The sequence below is a fragment of the Eschrichtius robustus genome, chromosome 6 (assembly GCF_028021215.1).
Source record: "Eschrichtius robustus isolate mEscRob2 chromosome 6, mEscRob2.pri, whole genome shotgun sequence".
NCBI lineage: Eukaryota > Metazoa > Chordata > Mammalia > Artiodactyla > Eschrichtiidae > Eschrichtius > Eschrichtius robustus.
The window spans coordinates 76,916,572-76,944,260 of NC_090829.1; the positions used below are offsets into that span (position 1 = coordinate 76,916,572).

General features: G+C 47.2%; 1 protein-coding gene across 4 annotated transcripts in view; it reads right to left on the reverse strand.

Annotated features, from left to right (window-relative positions):
• LOC137766390 (kalirin) overlaps nucleotides 1–27,689 on the reverse strand; it is a 469,434-nt gene that overhangs the window by 241,229 nt on the left and 200,516 nt on the right. For all 4 annotated transcript variants that reach the window (XM_068546591.1, XM_068546590.1, XM_068546593.1 and 1 more), the window contains exons 4-5: nucleotides 9,122–9,314; nucleotides 5,222–5,734 (exon numbers count right to left, since the gene is read on the reverse strand). In XM_068546591.1, coding sequence (XP_068402692.1) covers nucleotides 5,222–5,734; nucleotides 9,122–9,314 — 706 coding nt within the window. The remainder of the gene's footprint in view (nucleotides 1–5,221; nucleotides 5,735–9,121; nucleotides 9,315–27,689) is intronic.

A 27,689-nucleotide genomic window follows, 5' to 3' on the forward strand; every position in this document is an offset into this window, starting at 1 on the left:
CCCTGTGCAATCAGGAAAAAGTCGAAAGACACTGAGCTATCCCAAACTCTTCCTCTTTGTTTTGTTGGGAACATAATTGGGGGTCAGAGGTTGAAGATGTGCCTGCAGTCTCCCAAGTGGTAAGTGGCACCCCAGGACACATCCGAACCCCCATTCACACAGCTCCATTTCAGCACGGACACGGCACCCGTGGGTGTGAACAGACTTTCACCACGCAAGGGTGAATATGCAGGAAGACATTTAAAATTAGGTTCTCCACAAACGTATGGACACTAAGGGGTGAAAGCGGGGGATGGGGGGTGGGGGGGGGGTGGTGGTGGTGGTGGGATGAACTGGGAGATTGGGATTGACAGATATACACTAATATGTATAAAACGGATAACTAATAAGAACCTGCGGTATAAAAAAATAATAAAATAAAATTTAAGAAATAAAATTAGGTTCTCCAAAGGGAGGTTTCCCACAGGTGGCGTGGTAAGGGCAGCTATCAAGGCCAGGGTCCTCTAAGCAAATGAGAGGTTCTCATCTGGGCAGGTACCTTGGTCACGGAGGAGGTGGGCACCTAAATATCCTCCCAAGTGTGGTGATAAAGATCTCGTCTTGGATGTGTTCCACCTGAAACAAGCACAACATGCTGTATAAACTGATAATAAGCATAATTCCAATACTGGAAACCCACTGGATAGCTGTGTTCATTCTTTCACAGGGGCTTCTCTTATAGGAAGTGGGACTATACTCTCTCTTTCCAGAAGGGCTTTGGGCAAGATTAGAGGGGCTCCCAGGTAAACAACAGTATAGCCTCCTTTATTCAGAAGCGAAGTAGACAAATGTTCCTCCATCAGTTAAGTCTAGTTATGCCCCAGAGCCCTTCTAAGCACTTCTCCTTCCCTACAAAGACTGGAAGATTGTGGGCCTTCCCCCGATTAGAAGGCGGATGGTGCAGCAGCTTTGGTATTTTCTGATACTTCTGATCGGCATAAGCACATAGATGGGCAGCAGGAGGTCACAACGGCCGGCATCAAGATGACAAGGCTGGTTTCCTACAGTTCATGGGAGGCAAACTTTTCCATCTCAAGGTCTCTTCCAGTTCTACCATCCTAAGATGTGCCCCAGGCACCCAGGAAGGGGGAGGGAGCTAGGGAAGACCCTCCACTGAGCAGCACCCATCCTTCCCTTTTCCAAGGGGACATCTACAACGAGTCTACTTAATGATGCTTAACACCACAAACTGGCCCCTAATGGGAAAGAGGCCTCCCTTCTCTCCTGTAATGGGATGTGACTGCAGGGCAGACACCTTCATCACACAGGGTCCACTGCAGCAGTGGGGGCAACTGGCTGTGAAATGGAGCTGCAAAGAGAGCCGTAATCTGCGCCTGACTAATGAGGAGTGACTGGCCTGTGCTCTGTGAACACAGTGGAGGACAGGCCCATTAGTTACAGACCAGAGGGCCCAGGGCCCAGGCAGCGGTGCTCATCTTCCAACAAGATGCATGGTGCGTTACTTGAATCACCTCCGAATTACCCAGCCCGCCCACAAATTGCTCATTAAGGCTTTCCTGTCATTCCTGAGCTGCAATATTCCCCTTCTCTGAAAACTCCCTAAGCACAGAGGCTGTGCCTAGGACAGTGAGGTGCACACAGCAGACATAAGTAATAATAAATTGATGACTTGAATAGGACTTGATGACAACTTGCTGCTCCAAGACAGAAACTCTGGCTCACTCATCTTTATGCAAGTGCCTTGTTTTGGGCTCATGACAGCTGCTTGGCAGAAGTTTATTAAATGAATGGGTGGCCTGCTTTATGAATTATCTGCAAAACAGCGTCCCTCCTCCCTAATCCCTAAATGTTTAATTGGGAGAGAGAATGGCTCCTTCCCCGCCACCCCCAAGATGAGGGATGCATGCATAGGGTCATTGCAGAGGCCGGGGGAAGGTGGGGAGGGGTTGTTTCACTTCCCAAGGCCAGCTGGTAAACGGGGAGCACTGACCATTATTCAAGGCCTGGGAAAGACGCTGTCACCCACAGGGCCAGAGGGGAGGCTCTGTGCCCACCCCTTTACAAAAATAGAAGCTGGGTGATCATCAGACTCCTCCAATTGCCAAGAGCTTCCCAGATCTGGAATTAAAGGCCTCCGACAAGCCTCCCACCAGAGGGGAGGCTAAGACGTGGCTCATGCAGGAACTATTTCCTCAGGCCCTTGTTTAGATGAGGATCTGCACACACAACTCCCACCCAAGCCACCACCCTCCTCACCCCCTTTCCAAAACACCAAATAAGTCAAGGGCTGAGGCACTTAGTTCTGCACAGATATTTTAAATTAATCTTGAAGCAATTTAAAAGGACTGTTTTCCTCCCCTGCCCCTCACCCAGCACATTTCTGTGGCAGCTGGGTCAAGCCTGAGCAGCATTTTCGCCACTGACTCAATATCGAAATATTCCTGGGCTGCCCTCTTCCCACCGGCCTTTTACTCCCTCTGTTTTGTTTTAGATATTCTCTCCCCCACCCCTCCCCCTCTACACACAAGCACGCGCACACACACACACACACACAAACACATGCACAAACATGCATGCACATACACGTCTTTTTAAGGTATGAGCACAGATCCTAACTTACAGTCCACGCACAGAATTCAGGGATCATGGATTCGAATAGGGAAAAAATACGCCTTTATTTTTACTCACCTCTAACTAAAATAGAGCATCCTCTTCAATTATGAACAGAGGCAACAAACTTCATTAATGTTACCAATACTTGGGCCTCTGACATCAATAGAAACACACACATTCTCATATCATATCAGGGTTGTTTGTCCTGGAATGTCAGTTTTGGTCATCACTACTTCAAAATTATGGTAGTTATAAGACTTCAAGTCCATCTTGTTGCTTAACATGTTCCTAAAGAAGTACATATGTTGCTATACTTAAAAATTTTAATAACTGTATTTCAATAATTATTTTCCAAGCCCATGTGGTATTTTGTACATTTATAAATATTATTCTGAGAAGGGGTCCATAGGCTTCACCAGACCAAAGGGGTCCAGAGCACAGAAAGGTTAAGAGCCCCTGCTGTCGTATGAGCATTAGAAGATGGGATCTGAGATTTTCCCTAGAGTCATCATGGGCCAGGGGACTCAGGGGCTAACCAGCAGCATTCAGTGGTAGCGTGAGGCAGACCTTAGGAGCGGTGGGAGAGTAGGGTTATTGGATAAGAGCTTGGGTGGGCTTTGGAGGCAGACAAAATACTGGCTCTGTCCAACTGGCAGTGTGATCTTGGGCAAGCCGTTTCATCTCTCTGAGCTTCCATTTCCTCCACTATGAATTAGGAATAATAATATACCATACAATTCTCACGAGCATGAATTGAGAGGATATATGTGTGGCAGCAACTACTGCTTGGCTGGCTGGCACCTGGCTGACTCTAGGTCAGCCTTCCCTACCTGGGGGCTTCTGGGGCTAAGGTATGTTATGTTGTTTTGTTTTGTTTCGGAGATGGGCACTGTCTGTGCCCTATGTTGGCTTCCCATTTCCTGAACTTGAAGAATGCAGTGAAGCACCTCAAACTCAGACACATCTAGGCAGACCTAAGTCCCCTACCTCCTCTTCTGTCCCGGCTCACTGAAACAGGCACTCAGGCCAGGATGCAAAGCAGATCTCCTGCCCCAGAGCAGCAGAGACCTCAAGTGAAAAAGAAATGTTCCAAACCTTTCCAACACTGGTCACAGGAGCCAAAGTACCTGCCTCTGGGTTTGCAGAGCAGCTGGCTCCTGACCTGGTTGTCTCTCCTCACTTGGATGTGAGATGGGGATTCTGTAGTCCAAGTGCCCGCAACCCCAAATCCAGGGCAGGCCAGGGTCAGACCCAGGCTGCCCGGCCACTGGGCAAAGAGCCCTCAGAAAGGCCAGAGGAAACCTTGCAACTCCTAAAGTTGTGCAAAAACTCCTTTACATATCTGTCTCTTCCAAACTCTGGCTTAAATGATGTTCAAAAATTCTGTTGTAGAAAGGGGCCATGCACTCTTAAAATTATACCTATTGATTTTCATGTGATTATAAATTATAAAAGATTGGAAAGCACAGAAAATTTATACAGAGAGATTAAAATCAAGCATAAGCCTTGCCCCTAGAAATCAAAACTATTAATATTGTGGTGAATTTTCTTCCAGCTATACTTATGTTAGCACGCTTACATAAACTGGGATCATAATTATATCGTTTTATATCCCGATTTCGTCACTTAAACTACCTAGAGACATTTTCAACATGGACTCTTAAAAGACACAAAACCATTATATCAGACGTTGTCTGTAAAACTCACAGGTTACTGAGAGTCATGGTATTCCTACGAGTGGTATTGTGCATTTAAATGTGTTATTCTCAGAAAACTGGTAGGAGAGCCCCTTTCACTCTTCTTAAAGTGCATGTAACAGTAAACTCTCTTCTTTAGCTTGGAGAGCACCTAGAGGAGATACTTTTGCATTCTCAGCAAAGAGGCACTGCATGGTATTTTCCTTTCTCACTTTCTCATATCTCCCTGATAAGGGGAAAGCTTTGAAAATTCACTGCTGGAAAAATATCTTGCTTGACAAAGTGTGCAGCAGCTGAGGGAAAACCTCCAGAAAGAAGTGGTATGGCAGGAAGAGAGCCCTGGACTTCAAATGGAAGACAGCTGGATTCCTGTGTCAAGTCTGCCATTGTGGCCCCAAGATCAAAGAACACCCACCACCAGCCACCTCAAAGGACCAAAGGGCTGCGTAGACTAAATGAGACTCTGTATGCGAAAGTGCTTTGTCAATAGTCAAATACACTGCAGGGCAATAACCGCTAAGTCATGTTGTTGTGGCTGGTAACAGCACTGTTACTTCTGTTGCTCAGCCGGCTTGAACTACGCACGGCACGCCCTGAGAGGGGCAGCGTCCAATGGTGCAAAAGCGTGGACTCTGCAGCCATGCTGCACCTCCTAGTTTGGCCAAGTTATTTAGCCTCTCAGTTTCTTCATCTGTAAAATGGGATGATGATAATACACCTACTTCACAGGACTCTTGACAGATTAAAATAAGTTAATTTACACAAGGTGCACAGAACAATACCTGGCACATAATAAACACTCCACAAGAGGAGCTTTAAAAAGTTGGACTAGCAGTCTCCGTCATTCTCCCTAGAAAGCTATGCATGCCCCCCACCCCAGCCCTGCTCAGGTTTGGCTGGCACCCTCCTACCTTTTCAGCATCCTGCTCGAAGAGCCGCAGCTGGAAGCACTGGTCCAGTTTGAGCTTGCGCACGTGCCACATCTGGTGCAGGTGCTGCCGGGTGGAGTGCAGCTTGTCCAGGAGGCTGGTGATCTTGGGCACCAGGCTCTGGAAGTCGGCGCTGCCCGGGATGCAGTTGCGCCCTGAGAAGCCGTCGCTGCAGCGGATGCACTGCAGCAGCCGCTGCCCCTCCCGGTCCAGCTCCTCCACGGGGGCCTTGAGCACCTTCTTCTTGAGCTGTGTGTGCTCGTCGATGAGCCGCCGCGAGCCCTCCACGTCCACGGGGAACTCCTTCCGGGCCAGCATCTCCTGCAGGTCCTCGAGGCGCGAGAGCAGGTGCACGGCGCTGTTGAAGAACTCCTCCAGGGAGAGCCGCAGCTCGATCCACTCCTCGTGGTTATACTCCAGCGAGCCGTCGAACTCCTCTGTCAGCTGGGAGGGGTCCACCAGCTTCGTGAGGCCCTCCACGGACACCATGCTCGTCTGGGAGGGGCAGACACAGAGAGGGAGACTCAGGGATGCTGGGGCAAGTCAGGGGAAGACCCCGGGGCAGCCGTAGGCAGAAGAGAGAAAGTCAAGGGGAAAGGCCAAGATAAGTCTGTATAATAATGACCACAGCCTGCCTGGAAAAGGGCAAATGGGAGAGCATGCAGCCCCCCGGTCAGCTAAGATCAGCAGTTTCAAAAGACCGGCTTACTGGTTCAAAGAGCCTCTCCACCTGCTCACCATTTGCCATTGAAGGGAAGACTGCCTTTATGTTCCTACTGCCCTCATCTTCCTCCTTCCCATCCCCAAGTCTGCCACAACACGGCCTAGGACGCTAGAATCAGAAGCTGGAAGAACAGAATGAATCTAATTTTACGGGGGTCTAGTTCTCAATAGCTTTAAAACCTAGGATATCCTCATGGTTGGATTAAGCAGTGTGGGTGAGTCTTGGGCTGCAAGGGTCTCAGAGGCGATCTTCCTGCCTCTTTCCACAAGCAGATGCCCTTCTCTGATGCAGTGAACAAACAAGGCTCCGGGGACAGGGAGCCTGGGCCCTCGGCTTTCTCTGAGCCCCACAGGCTCTTGGAGAGCAGAGTGGAGAATGTTTGTCTCCAGGACACAGAGCAGCAAATGACGGCACAGGCAACCACCCCAACGTACCAGGAAAGATTGTTTCTTTCCTACAGGATTTCTTGATTCTCTCTCCTGGAGAAGGAGAGGCTACTAGAGAAATATCTGGATTCAGGGTCCAGCCCTACACTTACTAATTGTGTGAACTGGGCAAACTAAGTTCGCAGAGCCGTTGTTTCGTCCTCTGTATAATGGAGATAGTAATGCTTTTCTCCTAGGGCTGTGCTGGAATTAAACTTGACAGTGTGTAAAGCACCGAGGGCACCAGCATGGAGCACGTGCTCAGTCCCTGTGAGGGCTTATCAGGATGGTCTGAAGGCTGCATCCTTACTGGAACCCTTAAAAGCAGTTCGTCTCCCTCTGTCTTGCTGCTCTCTGAGCATCGCCTCCTGTTCTCCCTTTTCCTTCTATCTCCTTCCAAAGGCACAGGAAGGAGCTGCCTGTGTCTCATCAGAGTCCCTTGGGGAGTTTAAAAAAACACTGATGCTCAAGCCCCACCCCTAGAAACTCTGATTTAGTTAGCCTGGACTGGAGCTTGGGCATGGGTAGTTTTAAAAGCTCCTAACGTGCAACCAGTGACACAAACCTCTGCCGATCTAGATCCCTGCAACTCAAAATGCAGCCCTCAAACCAGCAACATTGGCACCACCTGGGAGCTTATTAGAAACGCAGGATCTCAGGCCCCACCTAGACCTCCTGGGTCAGAATCTGCATTTAACAAGATCCCCAGGAGACTCTGTGCATTAAACCCTGACAAGCCCTGTGTTAGAGCCCTTTCCCCTTTGAATTTGGCTCAAAGTTTACCACTTCCAGGAAGTCTCCCGTGATTATTCACTAATTATTCATTAAGTATCTGCCACTGAACAAGCCTGGACTCTCATCTCTGTAGCACCTACCATCTCGGTCTGCACTAAGTACTGCATCTGCTCTTTATAAAACACTGCTTCATAAATATTCTTCCGAGTTGGAAGCCCCCACCTCTGTCTCCTGCTCTTCTTGTTTAGGAGGCAAAGACAAGCTTGCTAAGTTTGGGGTGAAGGAGGTGCAGGGAGACGGGAAAAGCTGGGCAGCTACGCTGAAGCAAAAGTTTCAAGACTTGGAAAGATTGTTTCCAGTCGCTTCAGCTAATAAATTTATAGGCCTGTTGTCACCGCTTCTATATAAACAAACCAAAAATACACAAAGCATTTATTTCCCTACAGGACTCCTAGCGTTGGGAAGGGGTTCTGGGGGAGCATGAGAGTTAGCTGTTTTTACACCAAGTCAAATTTCTCGTGTTATTTACACAGAGAACTGCCTCTCAGGTGGTCAGGTTGCTGTGCTCAAATCACAACCTGTTGGGGCCACCACCCCACACAAAGGCGCTCCCGGCCCCTGGGGACAAACGTCTGGAACGAGAAGTTGCTGCTAGATTAAGAGCAGCTCTGCCTTTCCAACACACACGTACACAGGGTTCGTCCTCTTGCAGATGGGGGCCAGAGTTCCGAGAAAGGAGAACAGCTCGGATTTGGCTGGAACAAAGGTTCCTAAATCATCGATTTAATGTGTTGTCATTAAAAATTCTCAGCGGACACATATGGCCTCTAGAAAAATCAAGTTAAAAAGCATGTTTTCTCTGAGCATAAAAGTAATACAAAATTGTCAAAAGAAAGTAGAAAAACATAATCCAGCCACCTCAAATAAAGCACTGTTAACCATTTTCATGTATCTCTCAGTCTTCCTCTCCATATACTATACTCTAAAAAACCAACTTCAGATTATATTGCCCATACTGTTTTATAACGTCTTTTTTTCCCCTAAATTTTAAAAAAAATTATTTATTTTATTTATTTATTTTTGGCTGTGTTGGGTCTTCATTGCTGCGCGTGGGCTTTCTCTAGTTGCGGCGAGCGGGGGCTACTCTTCGTTGAGGTGCGCAGCCTTCTCGCTGCGGTGGCTTCTCTTGTTGCGGAGCACGGGCTCTAGGCGCACGGGCTTCAGTAGTTGTGGCACGTGGGTTCAGTAGTTGTGGCGCACGGGCTTAGTTGCTCCGCGGCCTGTGGGATCTTCCCGGACCAGGGTTCGAACCTGTGTCCCCCGCATTGGCAGGTGGATTCTTAACCACTGCGCCACCAGGGAAGCCCTATAACTTGTCTTTTGAAAAACAATATATCAGGTGCGTTTTTCAATGACACTACTGTTCTAAATATGATTTTTAATGGCTTCATAGTATTTGTGTATTAATGTTGCCAAAATTAATGGATATTTAGGATCTGAACTATACATATGTGCATGTATAGATATGCATACATGTAAATATTTGTGTATACATATGTGTATATTATTGCAAAAAACACTGTGATGAATATCCTTGTAGACATTTTTTGTTTGTAGTTATGATTAGTTCTTCACTTTTCTGTTTTAATTTTTATATTAAAAATATTTTCCTAGAAGGAGAATTGAGAGATCAGTGGATATAAACTCTTTTTAAGGCGTTTGACCCAAATTACAAAGTTGATCCCCAGAAACAATTGCTCTGATTTACACTCACCAGCAGTAACAGGACTGCCTAACGACTCTGTGCCCTTGGGACAATCTCATGAGCCTCTTATTCCTTCTGAGACTCTCACTGGCAAGGCCACAGCGGCCAAGGAATCCTGAATTACCAGCCCCTGACATGTTGGGGATGGTAGGAAGGTGGAGAAGTACAGGTGAGAAATGGGTGGGTGGCAGAAGGGGAAGGAAAACGGGAGCTAAGAGAGAGGTCGGCCTCACCTCGAAGATGAATTTGGAGCTGCCAAAGTTGGTCTTCTGTTTCTGCCAGAAGTTGTCGGGTTTGATGATGAGGGCCACATGGATCTCGGCTGGAAAGGCTTCCTGCAGCGTCTTGAGGAGCGGCTTGATGAGGTCCCACTTGGAGCCCCGCATGTCGATGATGACGGTGAAGCCACGTTTGCACACGTCCTCACTGTGGGGAGGTCAGAGGTCAGGCACGGTCACTCAGGGCCGCTGAGACTTTGGAGTACACAGTCAAAAAGCATCTGGAAACCTGCATTCCTCTTTATCTGGACCAACCTTCCAACTTCACGCCAGGTCTCCTGGCTGCCTTCCAATCCAACTCAAAATGTACTGCCTCAGAAAACCTTTCGAGATTAACCCCATCTGACCAAGGGCATCTGCCTTCTCCCCGCACTTAGCAAGTAACTCAGCTTTCCCTGTAGTCAGTTGCACTTGTTGGGACGTTTGCAGTTGCGGTATTCACTATTATGTTTGATTTTCTTTTAATTCTTGTCTCTCTCTCTTGCTCCTGGGATGAATCATACGTTCTCCATTTGAATACAAGCTCTCTAGGGTCAGGGGTGCTGCCTCCTTAGATCTGCGATGGACAGTCCTTGGCATGAACGCTGTCCTTCCCCGGGCCCACGTCAGTGGCAGCCACGGCTATGCTTTCCCACTGAACCCAACCTGGGCCAAAGAATCTTTTTCAATATAAGGGGTCTAGGCCGATTCTACCGGTTGATTAGAGATGGTACACAAGGTATTGAATAACATCACTGTAGTTAAGATGTATTACTTGTAGTTCAAATTGTATGTCAGCTTTGAAAAACCCAAGATTGCCGCGCCATGCTGGCTACTCTCAGATGGCCAAGGGTGGGGCTGCTTAGAACGGTGGATGCGGTCCCGTTGTCTCGTGCACTTCCATTGTAAGAGTCAGGGTATAAAAAGGCACATTTCAGGAAGTTAAGACAGGGGAAACCACTCTTGAAATCACGGCCAAATGAAGCGACACCGACCAACCTGAAAACCAGAAACTGGTTGGGCTCAGTGAATCAAGATGTTGCTACGTAACTTATTAAGTAGCAAAGTTTATTTAAACACTCGGACTTTATAACTCCTAAGAGTGGAAAGAAAAAAACAAACAAACAAACAAAGATCAAAACCGTTATAACATCTCAGTTTGGAAGAAAGTCTGTTTTGGTAGTGAGAGGGCCTTCCTTCTTCTATCCTTCAGTTATTGAACCTGTGTATTTGTTTTCTAACTCAAAATAGACTTTGGTTAATTCACATGTTTATATAAATACTGGTGTAGCATTTCCTTAGGTTGTTTGGCTTAATTTCCTATTACCCAGACTGCAGTAGCTTAAAGCCCTGTGCATGTTGCATGCCCCATAGTTGTGCACCGCCACCTACCAACCGCTTAGAGCTGCTGGAGGTAAGGCCACAATGGGAGGATTTAGGCTACAAAGGGAAACAAAACCCTGTTTCAGGCTTCATTCTCAAATCTCAGCCAGTGACGAAAATGTCACAGACTTTTGAAGAGACCACAGCCCCTGTGATTGTGTGAATGTCTCAAGCATAAGGCAGCTTACTGGGCCTCCCAGTTACACAGGAAACTCCCCAGGTGAGGAGAGACGCTCTTTCCATTTCTTCGTGTTGACACAAAGGATTAGACTCAGCAAGGGGGAAAGCTGAGCCTTTTGTTTCTCCACAAATCCTATATCCCAAAGGAAAGGAGTTACCTCTTCTCCTTCTCCGACACTTATTGAGTCAGTAAGTGGCCAGCGTCTTCCATAAATAATTCTCTCTACCTTATTGTCTGAAAGCAATGTGCCTTTTTCTTAAATTACAGAATTTCTTTCCCATTATGAGAAAATACCCGGTAATTATATTAAAGTTAGAATATTCAAAAATCTGCATAAGAGATACTAATGGTAGGGATTTATAATACTCGGGCCTATTTCCTTCCAGTCTTTTTTGTACATGCAATTTGCATACCATATAGTGTTCTACCTTTCATTATAACACAGAATTGTTTCTCATGTCTAACATTTCTTTGAAACAGTTACATTTAATGACACATAGTCCATCTAATCCCTACACCACAGCTTTTTTAATCATCCTCATTATTGCTTTACAGAAGGGCACATCAGCTTATATATCTACCAGCAATGCTGAGAGTACCCCCCCGCCGCCCCTTTACTGTATCCTCATCAGCACTAGTCACTGAATTTTTTAAATCTTTGCCAATTTTCCAAGAAGAATATGGCATTACATTTAAATTTGCGTTTCTTTGATTACTGGCTATAGCTTATTGGCCTATAAGAATTTCTTCTGTGACCTACCTGATCATTTCTTTTATCTATTTTTCTGTTGCGATTTAATGGCTTTTCTCATTGAGCTTAGTCTCATTTAGCCTGACTCACATTTGTTGCATACCCACTTATGCCAGGCACTGCACGGTGACTGTGGGCCTTCCCTTCCCTTAGAGGTGACCGACTTCCTTGTTTACCTGCTTCTCAGGCTCCATCACTGTCACCATAATTGTGCTGACATGACAGAAGCCTGTCCCTAACAACATAGAGTCACTGTTGCTACCAAGAGCTGGAGCTTGACTATCCCAGTATCTAAATGTGGTCATCAGGAATAGCTTACACTCTATTAATGAATGAATTCTGACAACTGAAAGAGAAATAAGGTACTAATACTCTCTAGGGAGTTCGCACTAGCTCAGGAGATGGGGAAAGAGGCCCAGGGGCTGAATGCTGAGAGATAACCTAATTGGCATCTTTCTGTGAAAACAGCTAATCTACCAAGGTGCTTTCTGTGTTTGGTTTGAAACAAGGAACATAGCTGGAGGAGGGAAAAGAACTTTTTTATCACATACTTATTGCGCCAGGGATGGTGGTTGGGCACTTGACATACGTTATTTCATTTTATCCTCATGATGGATAAACTTGGCATGGTTATCCCCATGTAAGAGACGATGACACTGAGGCACAGAATTTGCCTAAGGTCACATGACTGGTAAGTACCTAGCACAGAGTCAAAACCAGGACCACTGACTCCAGAAGCCCAAGCTCAGGTCACTATATAATGTGACCCACCATGTTGCCACTACGTGTGGTGTTTTTGTGACTGGGTGTGGGGTGAAGTGTCATGATGAGGGGACCAGATCAGGGAGCTCATAGGAGATGGGGGAAATTAGGGCAAGGAATCCAAGGGGATGACCTCCACTCTGCAGTCTGCACAATCACAAAATCATAGAAGCAAAAGAGCATGGCATATTCAGAAAGTTCAAGTAATTCACTTTGGTTCAGGCACAGGGGCGAGAGGCAGAGAGTGATGAGGAACTGCTGTCTGAATGCTTCAGAGAGCCCTATTCTGGGCTCCGACCCTCCTCTTGCACACCCTCCCCCCAGGGAACGAGGACACTTGACAGAAAGAGACCATGCTGCCCCCATCCTTTCCTAGACCGAGTTCCTTGTACCTGAAACCCTAAAATTCTCAGCTCAAAGGCCTGTACCTACTTCCTTGGCCCATGTGTGCCTCTCTCCCAAGTCCAATTCCTCAAGGGTAAGGGACACCACCAGTATGAGCACCTCGGCCTGAGGGGCAGCAAAGAGCTGCTATTTGCAAGGATTTGGCTAAAACATGGATGTGCCAGCCGGGTGTCCACGTGCACGCATGAGGACCCCCGCAGTGGGAGACAGAGCTGGGCTGTGAGAAGGTAGGCAGAGCACGAGCTGAAGGCAGAGCTCCCTGCCAAGTTCTAGCATGGAACTCAGGAGTCCAACAAATCTGAATCTGAAGCTGGCCTCCTAGGTCGCTGTGAAGACATGTTTGTCAAGGTAGTAGGGTAGAACACATTTTATCTAACAGTTCGTTAGCTTGCTGTATTAATTTTCAATATTTAGACATAGGGTATGTGGGTTTCCATTTGTACTCCTGCCCTGCCCGGGCATTGCAACGGTAGAAGCAGGGCTTCCAGAGAAGAGGCAGGAGTGGAAGCAGGCCTCAAGTCAGGACGCTTCTTGTACGATGGCAGAAGCGGTGCATTTATCCTAAGGGCAATCAGGAACCACTGAAGGGTGTCATTCGGGGATGGAACATGGGCAGGTGATTTGGGAAGATTACCCTGCAGCTGTGCAGAGGGAGAGTAAACCAGGGTCAAGCAGACTGAGCAGGAGAACAGAAGCAGAGAAACCTCCTCCTTCGGACTAAAATGCCTCTTAAGTGAAGTTTTCCTTGGGCCACCCGATTTATAGCTGCAGCTGTCACCTAGCACTCCCTACCTCCCTTCCCTGATTTATTGGTCTCCTTAGCACTCATTACCATCTGGGTCATGTATTTTACTTATTCATTTATTGTCCATTTTCCCTCACTGGAAAGCAACCTTGATGAGGGCAGGGCTGTTTGTACTGATTTCGCTACCCAGTGCCCACAGTGCCTGGGCCAGGTTAAGACTCAATACACTGAGGAAGGAGGAGTGGTAGTTAAGGGTATGGAATCTAGAGCCAACCCTCCTCGGTCTGAATCCCGGCTCCATCATCTACCTATCAAGAAACCTTAGGCAAGTTACTTTTAACCTCTGTGCTGTAAAATGTGACTAATAGTAACTACATTACAGGGTTACTTGAGAGGTTAAGTTTGTTAATACACATAAAGCACTTACAGTGGTGCCGGGCACGGATCTGTACTACGTGAGTCTTAGCTGCTGGAGGAGACATAAGTTGATGTCCCCCCTAGGGCCCCTTTATTGACCACTGTGCCCAGCCCCCAGCTCCATAAGTGTTGCAGCAATCAGCTTATGCCTGAGACCATGTCAGGAGACTTACCTTTGGCTGATGGGTGCACTTTTCCAAAAGATGCCTGGGCAGTTATACCCCCGCCCCAGGGGGGCCCGTGCTTCTCTTATACAGGGGTGCCTTTCCCTCAAGGCGGGGTAACTCTGAAGTGTGACTTATGCTCCAGAGCCTTCTCACTCCCCCAGTCAGTCTCCAGCTAGACTTCATCTGAGACCACACCCTTGCTCAGTCCTGCCCCTTCCTACTCTGCTCCTCCAACTCCCTTACGAGTCTTTCCTAAAGATCGTGCCCTTAATAAATCATCTGTACCTGAATCCCTGTCTCAAGAAACACAGCCACAGTCATACATACATAAATTTCATACATATATGAAATTCTGAAGGCAATTTGAAATATAGTCTGGAAATTAAAAGAGGAATCTGGGTTGTAAATTTTGACTTGGGAGTCATACTGTGCCTGGCATATAGTAGGTGTTCAATAACATTTTCTGAATGAATAAATCCATGAACTGTGGCAGTAGATATGCACAGAAGTGGGTGAGATCACCCAATGAAGACAAGTAAGATGAAAAGAACCTTCTTCTGAGTCCAGAATAGAACTGATGGGCATATCAGTTTTAAGAGATGGGAGAAGACAGGAGATGAGCCTGAGGAACAAATGCAGAGAAGTTAGATAAAACCGGGAGAGGAGTGGAAAAGAAATCAGGGAGGAGAGGATTTCAGGGAGGAACTACAGCGTCAAATGATGCAGAGAGGTAGGTCATTAGCTGAGATGAGAACTATTGCACTTAGCAGCTAAGAGGCCTTGGTCCAGTTGGTCAGGGCAGTGTCAGTGGGTGCTGGGGCAGGAACTGGTGGAGCAGGGAAGCAGTCTTCCTGGTTGGTCTCTGAGATGATGGGAGGAAGCGTCAAGATCATCAGAGGTGGCATTTGGTGCACACCCTCCCGTGGCCCTGTCTCCCTGACTCCAGAAACAACCAGGGTCCACACCCTGCTCTTTGGCTACCCCCAGCCCCACAGAGGCTCCCCAGCCCCCCTCTTCCCCAAGCCTCCATGCCCCCAGACCTCCCTTCCTCTCACTCAGTGTGCTCACATGGGGAGCAGTTGCAGCAAACCAATTTACACTGGAACATAACTAACAGGCAGCCTTCCTTTTCCCTTTGGGTTATTTACCTTTTCAGTGATATTTCTTAGCCCAAATTAAATTTTCAGGGGCAGAATGTGCATTGTGTATGGTGAGGATGGGAGCACAGAAAGGTGAGGATTGGAGCAGCAGGCCTTCGAATCCACCTAAGGAGGGGAAAGGAGGGTGAGCGACCCTCTCCATCTCCCACGCCCCCTGATCTAGAGAGAGGCAGCCACTGCACCTTCCCCCCTGCCCCACTAGTTTCCCGACTGGGGCTTGAGACCTGGGCCCCCTTGGCCAGCTTCTCACCCTTTGTGATAAATTACAGTCCCTTCCAACTGTGAACTGTTTCATGGACTCTCAGGGGCTCCCAGGTCCAGGACATAATGTATACTGAGTGACTGGAGGATTGACCAGATAGTTCTTGTACTCAGTTCTGTACCATTTACTCTTTTGTTCATTACATGTCACTGGGGCTGTTTTCACTCAGCAAGCCCGTGCTACCTCAAAACAGCATTGGTGCCACTTTATGCCGATGCTTCTCAAATTTTACTGACTTCATCATCACCTAGGACCCTTGTTTAAAATGATGATTTCAGCAACCCCTTTCAGATAGTCTGATGAAAATCAGTCTGGGATGAGGCCCAGGAGTCTCCCTAGGTGATCCAAGGACAACACCTAGACTCTCATAGGTGTGGTTTGTGAGAGTTTAATGATACACACTTTGTCTACATCAGATGAGGACCGGCATTAATAAACAGGAGGTAGCACACAACTGTGCAGTCAGAACAATGCTTGCCAGGTGGGCCAACAGCTTTGCTATACAGAAGTCTGTCAAAAATGTTAGTGGGTTTCTCTCTCCATAGCCTCATGCTGTCTTGAAGGGAGTCATTTATTGCAAGCCCAGGCTTGTGGGAGTTCTGGCCTTGCAGTGCATTTCTCTGGTTCTTTTTGCAAAGACCGAGCTCCTCCTCTGTGAGCCTAGAGAGACTTTCCCTGAAGGGCCTGGTGGCTGCCCTCCCCAACATAGCCATCTGTGCTCAACCAGATGCCCGCTGGAGACCTGCCTTCCCGAGCTTCCCTCTCTACTTCTAAATCGCCATGAAATTACTACAGACTTCCCGCTTCTTACCATACACCTGACCTGGCAGCCTCATTTAAACTTCCAGGCAAGTTCTGCGTGCCTCTCTGGGTCCCTGTGGGTCCTGCCCACATCTGATGCCCCAGAGTCATCTCCTGACCCACTGGGCTGAGAACTCTGTGAGGACGGTCCCAGGTCTGGAGGGCCTCCATGGTGGACAATGAGGAACCAATGAATAGGCATGTCATCCCTGACCCTTTGCACTCCTAGCGGTGCCCCCCCATGCTAGCAGAGATCACAATTTAGCAGCCCACCGTTAAACCCAGTCCCCCAAAGTGGTTTTATTAGATACAGTTGTTACTGTGGTTTATAACACTTTCAAGTGCCTTTGGAGGAAGCCTTCAAGTGCCTTCATTCACATACTCACATGACCTGTCTGCTTGTTGGCCTGTGGATTTGCCTCCTCTGTCTTAGCCGCTGTTATTTCCCAGTCCTGTTTCACACATTAGAAGACTCAATGGCCTTAGCTCAGGGAGCAAGGATTAAGGTACCAGTGTCTCGAGCTAAAGGTTGCTCTGGGACCTGGACAGCAGGGCAGAGTACCTGTTGGTGACAACCCCAGGCCAGGGCTTCACCCTGGGTTACAGGTCTGGTGGCCTCAGGGACCCAAGTACCACTTCCCTGCTCCCTCAGCCCCTCCCCAGGTTCCTGGCTCAGTGAAGCTCAGATCATCTCTCTGGGATCCATCCAGGCCACATCAGTGAACCACACTGGATACTTCCCATTATCATCTGGCTAAGGGGTCAGATTCAAATGCCACCTTCTCCCTGGGGTCTTCCCTGATCTTCCCCTTGCCAAAACAAACAGCATATTATCCACGCCTCTATTAACATCGTTATTAGTCCTGATGTTGTGTTATGGCCTCTCATCCCTCTATGCCTGTGGGCTTGCCCACCTCAACCCCATCTTTGCCTAGACAACTTCTACTCACAAAGCTCAACTCACATGCCTCTTCCTCCAAGGAGTCTCTCACTGATAGACCCCTGCCCCATCCCACTCCATCCCCACTGGGATAAGGGCTCTTCCCATGCACTGCCATAACCTTGTGCTTACTCTGCATGGCAGCTATCATGTGTGGGGGAACTACAGCCAGGCTCTGGCTGATCAATTTCTGTATCCCTTACAGGGATTTATATGCCTTCATGATGAGAGCCTGGTTATGAAGGGGCTTCATAAATAATATGGTGTCATATAATAATATGACATAAATAATATGGTGTCCTATAAATATATTAACCATTAATTCATTAATTTATTCATCTAACAAATATTTATTGAGCACTTACTTTGTGGCTGGCCCAGTGCTAGGCACTAGCGGGAGAGATGGACACAAGACATTAGCTAGATAAAAAGAATAAATGCAAATTGTGATAAGTCTTAACAACTTATCAGGTGGTCAGGCCACTATGAGGAGATGAAATATAAACAAAGACCAAAACTATGAGAAGGACCTAGTTAAGGGAACGCTGTAGAAAGAATAACGCAGGCAGAGGGAACAGCCTATGCAAAGGTCCTAAGGTGGAAAAGAGCCTGTATGGGGGCTGATTCTCCATTACAGTACGGAAGTGGGGCAGTGAAGTCATAAGCGAGCAGGAGACCAGCAGCCAGACCTGGCTCTAAATCTTGAGGAGCTCAAAACCTTAAGCTGGAGAGAAATATAAAACGAGAGCCAAACTTGGAGTGGCCATTTTTTTAATTTAAAATTGGACATAAACATATATTAATGATAAAGCTAATCTTATTGAGCACATGAGAATCTATGCCTGCTAAGCGTTTTATATGCATTATCTTATTTATTCCTCACATGAAACTCACAAGTAGCTGCTCTTATTATCCCACCCTACAGTTAAGGAAACTGAGGCCAAGAGCGGTTGAATAACTTGCTAAAGTCACCCGAAAAAGGTAAAATCATATTTGAATCTAGTCTGATTCCAGTATCTGTCATGCTACCTTGCCTCAGAGAGAAACAGAATGCTTGAGCCTGAAGAAACTTTAAAGCTTACTCCTGCTAATCCTTCATTTCAGAGCCGAGGGCAGCAAATTCCAGAGGAAGGAATTTGCTCAGAGTCACACAGTTGGGTGGATGTTTTGGGCCATTTGTGTCAGACATCCAGTTGTCAATCTGCCCATTTCAGGTCTTCTATTAAGCCACAAGAACTCTGGAATTGAGACATCAAATAATCTGGTTTGGAGGCTCAGGGTATACTGTTTTCAGTGCTAAAGCTCCTTCCCCAGGAATGAGGAAATCCTGTTCACTCCAGCAGCACAGAGATGGCCTGACCCCATTTACCCCAAATCCTGTGATGCCATCTGAGATTTACCCCATACCTATGAATGTCTGGCAGATTCTCACTTGAAACAGCTGTTGAAATAAATGTAACATCGATCCATCCTGGTGGCAGGTGTGGGAGCAGCGATCGGCAATGAGCACCACGCCGGCAGACCAGGGGAGGGGGCAACAAGGGTTTCTGCTTAGTGTGTGCTGCTGGGGGCTGCTCAGTTGGTACTAGTTGCGGGGTACAGGGTGTCAGAATCCTAGTGTTGGGGGCCCGGGAAGGCCCAGCACTTGGGCAGTGATGGAGCAGAAGTAGCTTTCAAATCAGACCTATTCACTAAGTAGTCCAGGGAAGGAGACAAACTGAACACTGGGGTAGAGGGCTGGACTTGTCGCTGAGGAGTGAGCGAGGGACAGCAAGGACGAGACAGATGGAGGACTTCCTGCTGCACGAGGGCAGCAGGGCCCTGCCACACACAGCTCCGGCCTCCCAGGAGCAAAGAGGCCCAGCAATGCAGGATGACCTGGGGGGATGATGAAGAAGTCTTACCACGGTGTGCGGACAGTTTACCACAAGCAAACAGAAACCAGAAAACGGCAGAAGGAAGAGTAGCCCCAAGAAGTCGCCCACTTCGCACTTTCTCTAGAACTGCGCTGTACCCATGTCTCCCTGAAAACATTTTATGAGCTGAATTCTCCATTCAGAATTTGAGGAACAAAAAATGTCCTTGGAGTTCTGAGGAGAAAACGATGCCCTGACCCATTTGTGCCCGAGTTCTCATGCCATTCTCAGGCCATGGGGAGTCCATGGCTGTAGGGTCCAGATTTTGTTTCAATACTTTGTCCATCACACTGATCTGTGTTAACCTGTTTTCTGCTCCTTCGTGCTATTCTTTTTTTTTAACATCTTTATTGGAGTATAATTGCTTTACAATGGTGTGTTAGTTTCTGCTGTATAACAAAGTGAATCAGCTATACATATACGTATATCCCCATATCCCCTCCCTCTTGCGTCTCCCTCCTACCCTCCCTATCCCACCCCTCTAGGTGGTCACAAAGCACCGAGCTGATCTCCCTGTGCCATGCGGCTGCTTCCCACTAGCTAGCTATTTTACATTGGGAGTGTATATATGTTCGTGCCGCTCTCTTACTTCGTCCCAGTTTACCCTTCCCCCTCCCCGTTTCCTCAAGTCCATTCTCTATGTCTGCGTCTTAGCAGCTCTCTGCTGATTGCCCCAAACCGTACCACACCCACTTTCTCAAACAACCAGAAATCAGCAGGAGGTAAAGTAAAGTGTTAAGCCACATTAGCACCTGCTTTAAGCTTTCTACTTGTATAATCAGAAGCAGTAAAAACAAGCTGGAGGAGGCAGTGCCTTATAGAGAAACATTCTCGAGGGAATGTTGTGTGGTGAGTGAGTGAGAGTTCAGTCACGCAGACAGTCCTCAAACTCGTCCTGCACAACGTGGAGGCTCCTGTTTGGCTGGATGTGGAACGGAGAAGCAGGGGGTTCAGAGGGGTGGGAGGGCTCCCGTGCCTGTCCCATACCTCTTGGCAGGCTCACACATGACTGTCCACCATCAGCTGGCTTTCGGTCATGAGGCCTTTCAGCTACCATCAAAGCCTCTTCAGGAGCCATGTTAATCCATCCAGAGGCTTTCGTATGTTTCATTTCTTGTTTTTTGTTTTGTTTTGTTTTACTGGAAGACACTCTCTGTCTACTTTTCCAGGTCATGATTATTCCAAACAATTTGTGTCTTTTCTACTCATTTAACAACACATCTTTTGCCTCTGTACCTCTGACCTGTGATACCGGGGCTGGGGGGCAAAGGTCAAAGCTGATCCTTTATCCTAGATTGAAGCCTCAATCCCTTCTCTGTAAAGTGGGGAGACTCTGACTAATTGGTCTGGGGTTCGGGCTCAGCATTGTTTAAAATTTCCCTGGTGATGTGAACATAAAGCCATGGTTAGGTGCCACTACAGTAAAGGTTCTGGAGATTTCCTTGCCCATTTCCAGGTCTAGGATCTCCCCCTTGCCTGTTCCCCACCCTCGACTTTACCAGAAGCAAACCCAACTCTTGCCCAGTCAGCGTGCCAGGGAGACCGCACAATGGAGTCCAAGTTAGGAAGGTTTACATTTCCCACCGCTTTAAAGTCTGCTGCCTAATTCCACCCAAATGAAGCTGTTTAAACAAACAAATTAAAAAACTCTGATTGCAATTGTGCCAGGGGCAAGGATGTGGCTGATTCTCTTTTGTATCACTGGACAGAGTGTGGTAAAGACTCAGGCCCCAAGATTATTCCTGAATCCCAAGTGTGGCCGTAAAGTGACAGGTCCGTGGCCTAAAAAACACAGCAGGACTTCTGCACCCAATACTGACTTGGGCTCAATGCCATCTTTAAACAAAACACTTTCTAAAAAATCAAGAACCAAAAAAGCTCTGAAGGAACAAAGATTTGCCATCCTGAAGATAGTCAAAGGAGCATGCCACAGCCTGAAGGGAGCTCCCAAAGAGGGTTCCAGAAATGGGCCGGCTGATGCAGCACCAAGGTAAAAGGATGCAGCCTTCCAAAGGAAGGTTCCCATCAGGGCCAGCCTCGTCAGCTGCATATAAACCCTGGCGTGTGTTAATCCACCATGTTGTTACCTTACAGTCTCACAGATTCTGAAATACAACTCCCGTTCACCAAAGGAAGAGACCTGCTTTCTAAGCCAGACTGGCCTGGGGCAGGGCACTTGGAAGGAGCTACTCTCAGCTAGGAGAGAAGGAGCTTGGAAACTCGGGAGAAGGACCAGAACCATTGCTGCTAGAAGTCTGGGGTTGGCTGGCCAGAGAGGGCAGGTGGCAGAGGGTTCAGGGGGCTAAGATGGAAACTGACACATCCATTTCCCAACCTCAGCCTCCTGTCCTATTTCCCACCCTCCTTCACAGAGCTGTCCGTCCCTTCCTTCTAGGGCATTCAGAACATGAAACAGAAATGAAACGGAAACCAAAGCAGCGAGGGAAAGAAAGAATGAACGGAAACCAAAAACCACAACCTCTCCACACAGCCTTTCCCCTGCCCTCCCCAGACCAACCCCAGGGCCATGCTCCTCTGGCCTTCACCATCTGCCCCTTCTTTCCCATAGTCAGGCCAGGTGAAAAACCAGTCATCTTTTTAACTGTAAAAAAATGTCATTATAATCACTGCTCATACATCTGTGAGTAGTAGACCAAAGACTGGATCCACATTCCAAAGACTGTAACCTGTCTAACCACAGTGTCTCAGTTACCCCAGCTATAGAACACAGGGAGCTTTTCCAAAGCCGGGAGGCAGAGAAGAGAGAAGAGAGCTGACCCAGGAGAGGCTGCCACAGTGTGCCGTGTACCAGGGACACCTTGCTCACTGCAATCTCTGTTGCCATCACCACTCTTTCTCCTCCTCTCGCTGCATCCCCACCTCTCGTCACCCTCTCACAGGGATTCCCCCTTCTCAGCTGGGCTCCGGTTTCCTAGCAGGGCAGGTGGAATCCTCATTAATAAACCGCACACTTCCTCCAGGAAACAATCTTTGGTCAAAACTGCCTGCGCACACCGCCTCTCCTCCTCCTCCCTAAGTAACAGGCACGTTCTTGAGAGCCCGCTGCTATTTGCCTACACACACAGACACATGCCCTAATAAACCACCAACGCAGACACCGTCAGCTGCCCTCACAGGCACCCTCGGGGCCAGGCCCGCTGGGCTTTGCCAATGCAGGAGCTCCGCTTTGCGCAGAGCAGGCGATCTCACCCAGGAGCCAGCCTTCCTGCCTTCTGACACCAGTGAGGGTCCCTGTGATTTCCATGGTGGAAAACCCTGTGAAGGCTCAGGCATGGATACAAACCTGAGAGCAGCAAGGGAGGTTGAGGAGAGCCAACGGAGAAACCCAAGGGAGGGGGACATGTTTGGAATTTAAACGAAATGTGAAGGGCTCCAACGGGCCTTTGCCCACACCCACAGCTAGCTCAGAGGCCCTGAGAGCTTGTGGGTGAGTGGACAATCCCTCCACGTAAGACCCCAGGGAGGCCCTGACCCCACTGCATGCTGTTCTGGGGACCACCTGCTGGCCCACGGGTCCTGTCCATGTTAGGGGGAAGAGTGAGGTTACAGCAACCGGCCCCAGCAACAGCACTGGCCAGCTGGGTGGCCCTGGGCATCTCAACACACTCTCTGGACAGCATTCCACCCTTTTAAAGTGAAGGGGTTGGCCTCGCTGACCTCTACAATCCCTTCCTGCCTCAAGCTCCAGGATTCTAATCCATCTACTTCTTTTAAAATTCAGTTCAGATTATACATCCAATAAACTATCTCTGATGACATCCACTGAACAGCTATGCTTCTTGAACAACTGCCTGGAAAACGTTTAGTTTGTTTTCTCCAGTGGGTCCTAGAACCTCCACTAGACTGCAAGCTTTCCCAAGGGCAAGAACTGGGACCCCTCATTAGTCTGCAAGTTCAGCCTGACAAAACCAGAGGATTATTTGACCATTATCTCTAAGTTGATGTGTATGTAACAACTAAACAATTGTCCCATCTATGCACAGAATTAAATCTGGACCGATTTGCAGGCTCCCTAACGGAGCACTCCATCCCGCTCTGCACTAGGTCAGGGGGAGGAGTGGTTCTTGCCTTCCTCCGGGTCCAAAACAGGGAATTTCTCTTCAGCAAATAAGTTCTGAAGCCTGAGTTTCCTGCAAAGGAAAATAGCCTCCAGTCTGGAGATGAGAGGACAGTCTCTTCCGGGACAGGGAATCAGGGTGGAGAGTGTCACAGCACGAGGTTCAGACCTTGCCTCGGGTACCAGGCCAAGACGAGTTCCTGCGCAAAACCTGGCACACAAATTGCTAGCAATGGAAACAGATGAAATTCCAGCTCAGGACTGCACGGAACAGTCTGAGACAAGAGGGAGAAAAATGTCTTGGTTTTAGGGTTTTTGAATAGTTCTCAAAACCAAGGCTGGTCCTTGCTTGACCTAGAATGAGGCAGGGGGTGGGGGGAGAGGAGGGAGGCTCTGAGAGAGAGGGAAAGAGGGAGTAGGACCATCAGGATGCACACTTGGATGATGTCAGTAAATGACTCAGAAAAACATTTGTCCTAGCTGAGTCACGGTGGCTCTGACCAAGTGCTCCTGTCTGGGTTCCGGAAGAAACAGGACTGGCTGTCACACTTGCTCAGTTTAGAAACAGGAATACTTCTCCTCGGTGAGCCAATTATTACATACTCAAGTATTAAACGTTATTTAATATTTACTACAGTTGTCTAGGAAAGATTATATTAAACCCATTTTGTAGTTGAGGAAAAATAATCGTCACTTAGTGGTTACTTAAGTTTAAATGTTTCAATAAAAATTCGAAAAGTAAAGCCTAGAAAATCTAAGGTCTAGTGAGGAGAGAGCAGAATATTACCATTTGGAGCCTCTCACAAAACCCATCTGTATCTTCCAGGCAGCTGAGCTAATGTACTCCACCACTTGGTGGCAGCATACCTAAATTGCCAGAAGTATACGTACTTGATAAAGGCAGTCTCAACAAAACTAAAGTACCATAACATGAAGTGTCAACGTCCAATATATGCCAAAAAACATACACAACCCCAAACACCAGTGAGGGGCACATGATAGAACCTAACCAATGACAGGTGAAGAGAAATACAAAACATGCTGAAAATAATTACCTAATGGGGGAGGGAGAAACAACCCCACATCTGGAACCCACCAAGTGAAAAACATACCCTCTTCCCCAGTGCCAGGCTGTCTCTCCAGTATCCATATTCAGGGAACTCCCTCATTTCCAATATTCCAGCCAAATGAATCTGAACTAAATTTAAATCATCCTGATTCTCCAGCAAGAATTCCTGAAAGACCTGAATATACTGGGACTTATATCACCAGCAATGCTGAAGTTTACCTAATCTAAGTGGAACCAAAAACATCAGCTTCCTAATCAGCCTGTTGTTGGTGAGCCATAGACTTCAGAAGCCTAAACAAGAAAGTAAATGACCCCACCTAAGCTTTAGAGGCTCGTTCAACATTGCTGCCCAGAGACAAACTCCAAGGAGACCCAACTTTCTCAGTGGAAGGCAGATAAGGACCTCAGCTCAGATAAGAGCAGAGGAGATTAACAACTACTTTGTGCCAAGCCAGGAACTAATTACACAACCAGCCAAGGAGCTGAAATAACACCCAGAAGCAAAACTAAAGATTCACCAAGGGCAAAAAACAATTAAGTCTTTATAGATTTATCAGATCTGAACTTTAATGTATGGTTCCCTTTAACATCTCTATTAGTTTAGGCAAGTGAAAGGAATCCTACCCTGGAAGACCCCAAAGGGCAGTGGCCAATTCCTCTACTCTTTCAAATCCAGGGTCAGGTTTAGGCGCATAACATACGGCCCTAAATTAGGGTTCTTGATGATGGTAATGACAATGTTTGCACAGTGGGTTCTGGGCAGTAAGGAGCATATAAACTTAAATTTGAAGAAATATAAAGACTTGGAACTCTATGGCAAGACATACTGGAAGTATAAATTGGGAAATTTGGAAAGAAATGTGGTGATGTGTATCACTAGCCTTGAAAAAATCCATGATTGCCACAAATCTATCCCAAATAAGCCATTTAAAATGTAGACAAAGGGGCTTCCCTGGTGGCGCAGTGGTTGAGAATCCGCCTGCCAATGCAGGGGACACAGGTTCGAGCCCTGGTCTGGGAAGATCCCACATGCCGCGGAGCAACTAGGCCCACGAGCCACAATTTACTGAGCCTGCGCGTCTGGAGCCTGTGCTCCGCAACAAGAGAGGCCACGACAGTGAGAGGCCCGCGCACCGCGATGAAGAGTGGCCCCCACTTGCCGCAACTAGAGAAAGCCCTCGCACAGAAACGAAGACCCAACACAGCCATAAATAAATAAATAAACCCAAAAGTTAAAAAAACAAAAAACAAAAAAACTAGCACGGCACATATGTCTAAAAAAAAAAAAAAAAAAAAAAATGTAGACAAAGGTTCACAAAAAAAGAAGTTTACTGAGAGTTATTTACAGCACTGAAGTTTTGGAAATGACTTAGCTGTCTAATGATAGGGTTAATTAGAATATGGTGTATCCCAAGATATACTATTATGCATAAAAAGTTTTTAATGTTATGAAAATATTCTTAGGGTATAATATTAAGTGGAATAAAATAAGAAGCAAAATTACATAACCAATATGATTCAATTCTGCTTTTAAAAATCTCCAAAGGAAAAATATAGGAAGGAAAAATGTCAATATATTAATTATTCCTATTTCTAGAGGTTAGAGTTACAAGTGGCTTTTTAAAATTCTTTCTATTTTCTGCATTTATTTTCTATAATAAAGAAATATTTTTCTACTTTGAAAAAGAGGCCAAGACTTTATCACACTATTAGGCATATATATTCATTCATTCAGTATTTATTACAAGCCTGCTAGGCGATACTGATCTTATTACTATTACTACTATTCTACTAGCTCTTATCCTAACCTTAACCATCACCCTAACCTCGACTTTGACAAAGCTGTGCTAGAGACAATAAAGGACAAGTGACAAAACAAGGTCCCCACTGCCAAGCAAGGAAAGGGAAAGAAACCACTGTTTGCCACCAGCCCGTGCTGTGTGCCGAGTCCTAGGCTAGGTACCTTACCTGTGTTCTCTAGTAATCCTCACTACCGTTGTGTCTGGTGATATCTCTATGCCTGTTTTACAGGCGAGGCAATTTGTCAGCTGCATGCACATTTCTCCTCCTACAGGGGAGGGTTCAGGGGTTCATTCTTCCTGGACTGGAATCCCCTGAGTAATTTCCAGGATCAATATTTGTCCTCAAGGCCACTCTTTCTTCCTCTATTAGTCCACAGTTCCACTCCCACCAAGTCAGTGGCAATGTCCAAAGTCCCTTCTAAGGGTCACATTGAAGATGCATGTGAAGAAAAAACAACACACCCTCTCCATCAGGAATCCTTTTGTCCAGTGCTGGGTCCTTGATTTATCACCTAAAGGCGTTTACTGGAAGCATTTCTGGAATAATGAGTGCTGCTTCTCATAGTTACTTCATGACCACATGGTTTCCGCCTCTGATTGTCCAGGTTATTGTTCTCCAGGGAATCACAAATGCTTGCCTCTGCATGTGAAGCATCACAGCTGGCTCTCCCCACTCTATACATACATACATACATACACACACACACACACACACACACACACACGCACGCACACACACACAGTTGCTTTGCACAGGGTTTCCATGAGTCCCTCTGGCTGGCCCCTCTGCCTCAGAACTGCACCAGCATAGACACAGACCCGCCAAGTCCAGCAGTGGCATGGTCAAGGAAGTGAACTAACTTCAAAATGCCTATCAGCTGACTGCTGAGTAATGCCAGAATTGTGCTTCTGACACCAGAGCAATGCAAGATCGAACTAGGCAGGTGGCTGAGTGAAAGAAACATCTAAGACCCGAGGAAACAGAACAGGATGAGCCCCCTAGAATACAAAAGAGACCACCCCCACCATTCCAGGCTTTATGTTCAGCATCCCTACTACAGACAGCCTTTTTACTTATCTCTTTAAATAGTTTCCATGGTCTTAAGTGCTTTTTTTCCCCCCACTACATCCCTTAGTGTAATTAATTACTGAAAAATAGTTGACTATCATCCACAGATGAGCATTAATGAGTAGCATTTGTGTGTCTAAAACTGAACACAAAGACCTGGGGGAGGAAGTCTGAGGCACCCCCCACCACCTCCATTATCCTGCACATCCACAGTCACCACTGCTGTCTTGGCCAGCAGAAACCCAGGTTTCAGGCAACTGCCACCTGCACTTCCCACCTGCAGCAAGTTCACACTTAAAATCCAAAGAGAACTTTGGAGGAAGCAGGTTTGATGGACAGGATGCCACTGCCCACCAAGATTACATCATCTGCCCCTCATCTCCTTACTACCCTCTTCTACTGTCCTGCTCCAATCCAATCCTATCCTTCAGGGTCTACCTTCCTTCTCTCTCCAAATCTGTCCCCTGCACTCCATCAACCACTGCCTCCTTCACTCTGGCCTCCTCATCTATTCAGTGGATAAAAGCGCAGGCTCTGGTGCTCCAAATTTCACTGGCTGTGTGTCCATTGGCAAGTTATCTAACCTCTTTGAGACTCAGTTTGCTCATATGCAAAATGGGAATAAATAATACCCAT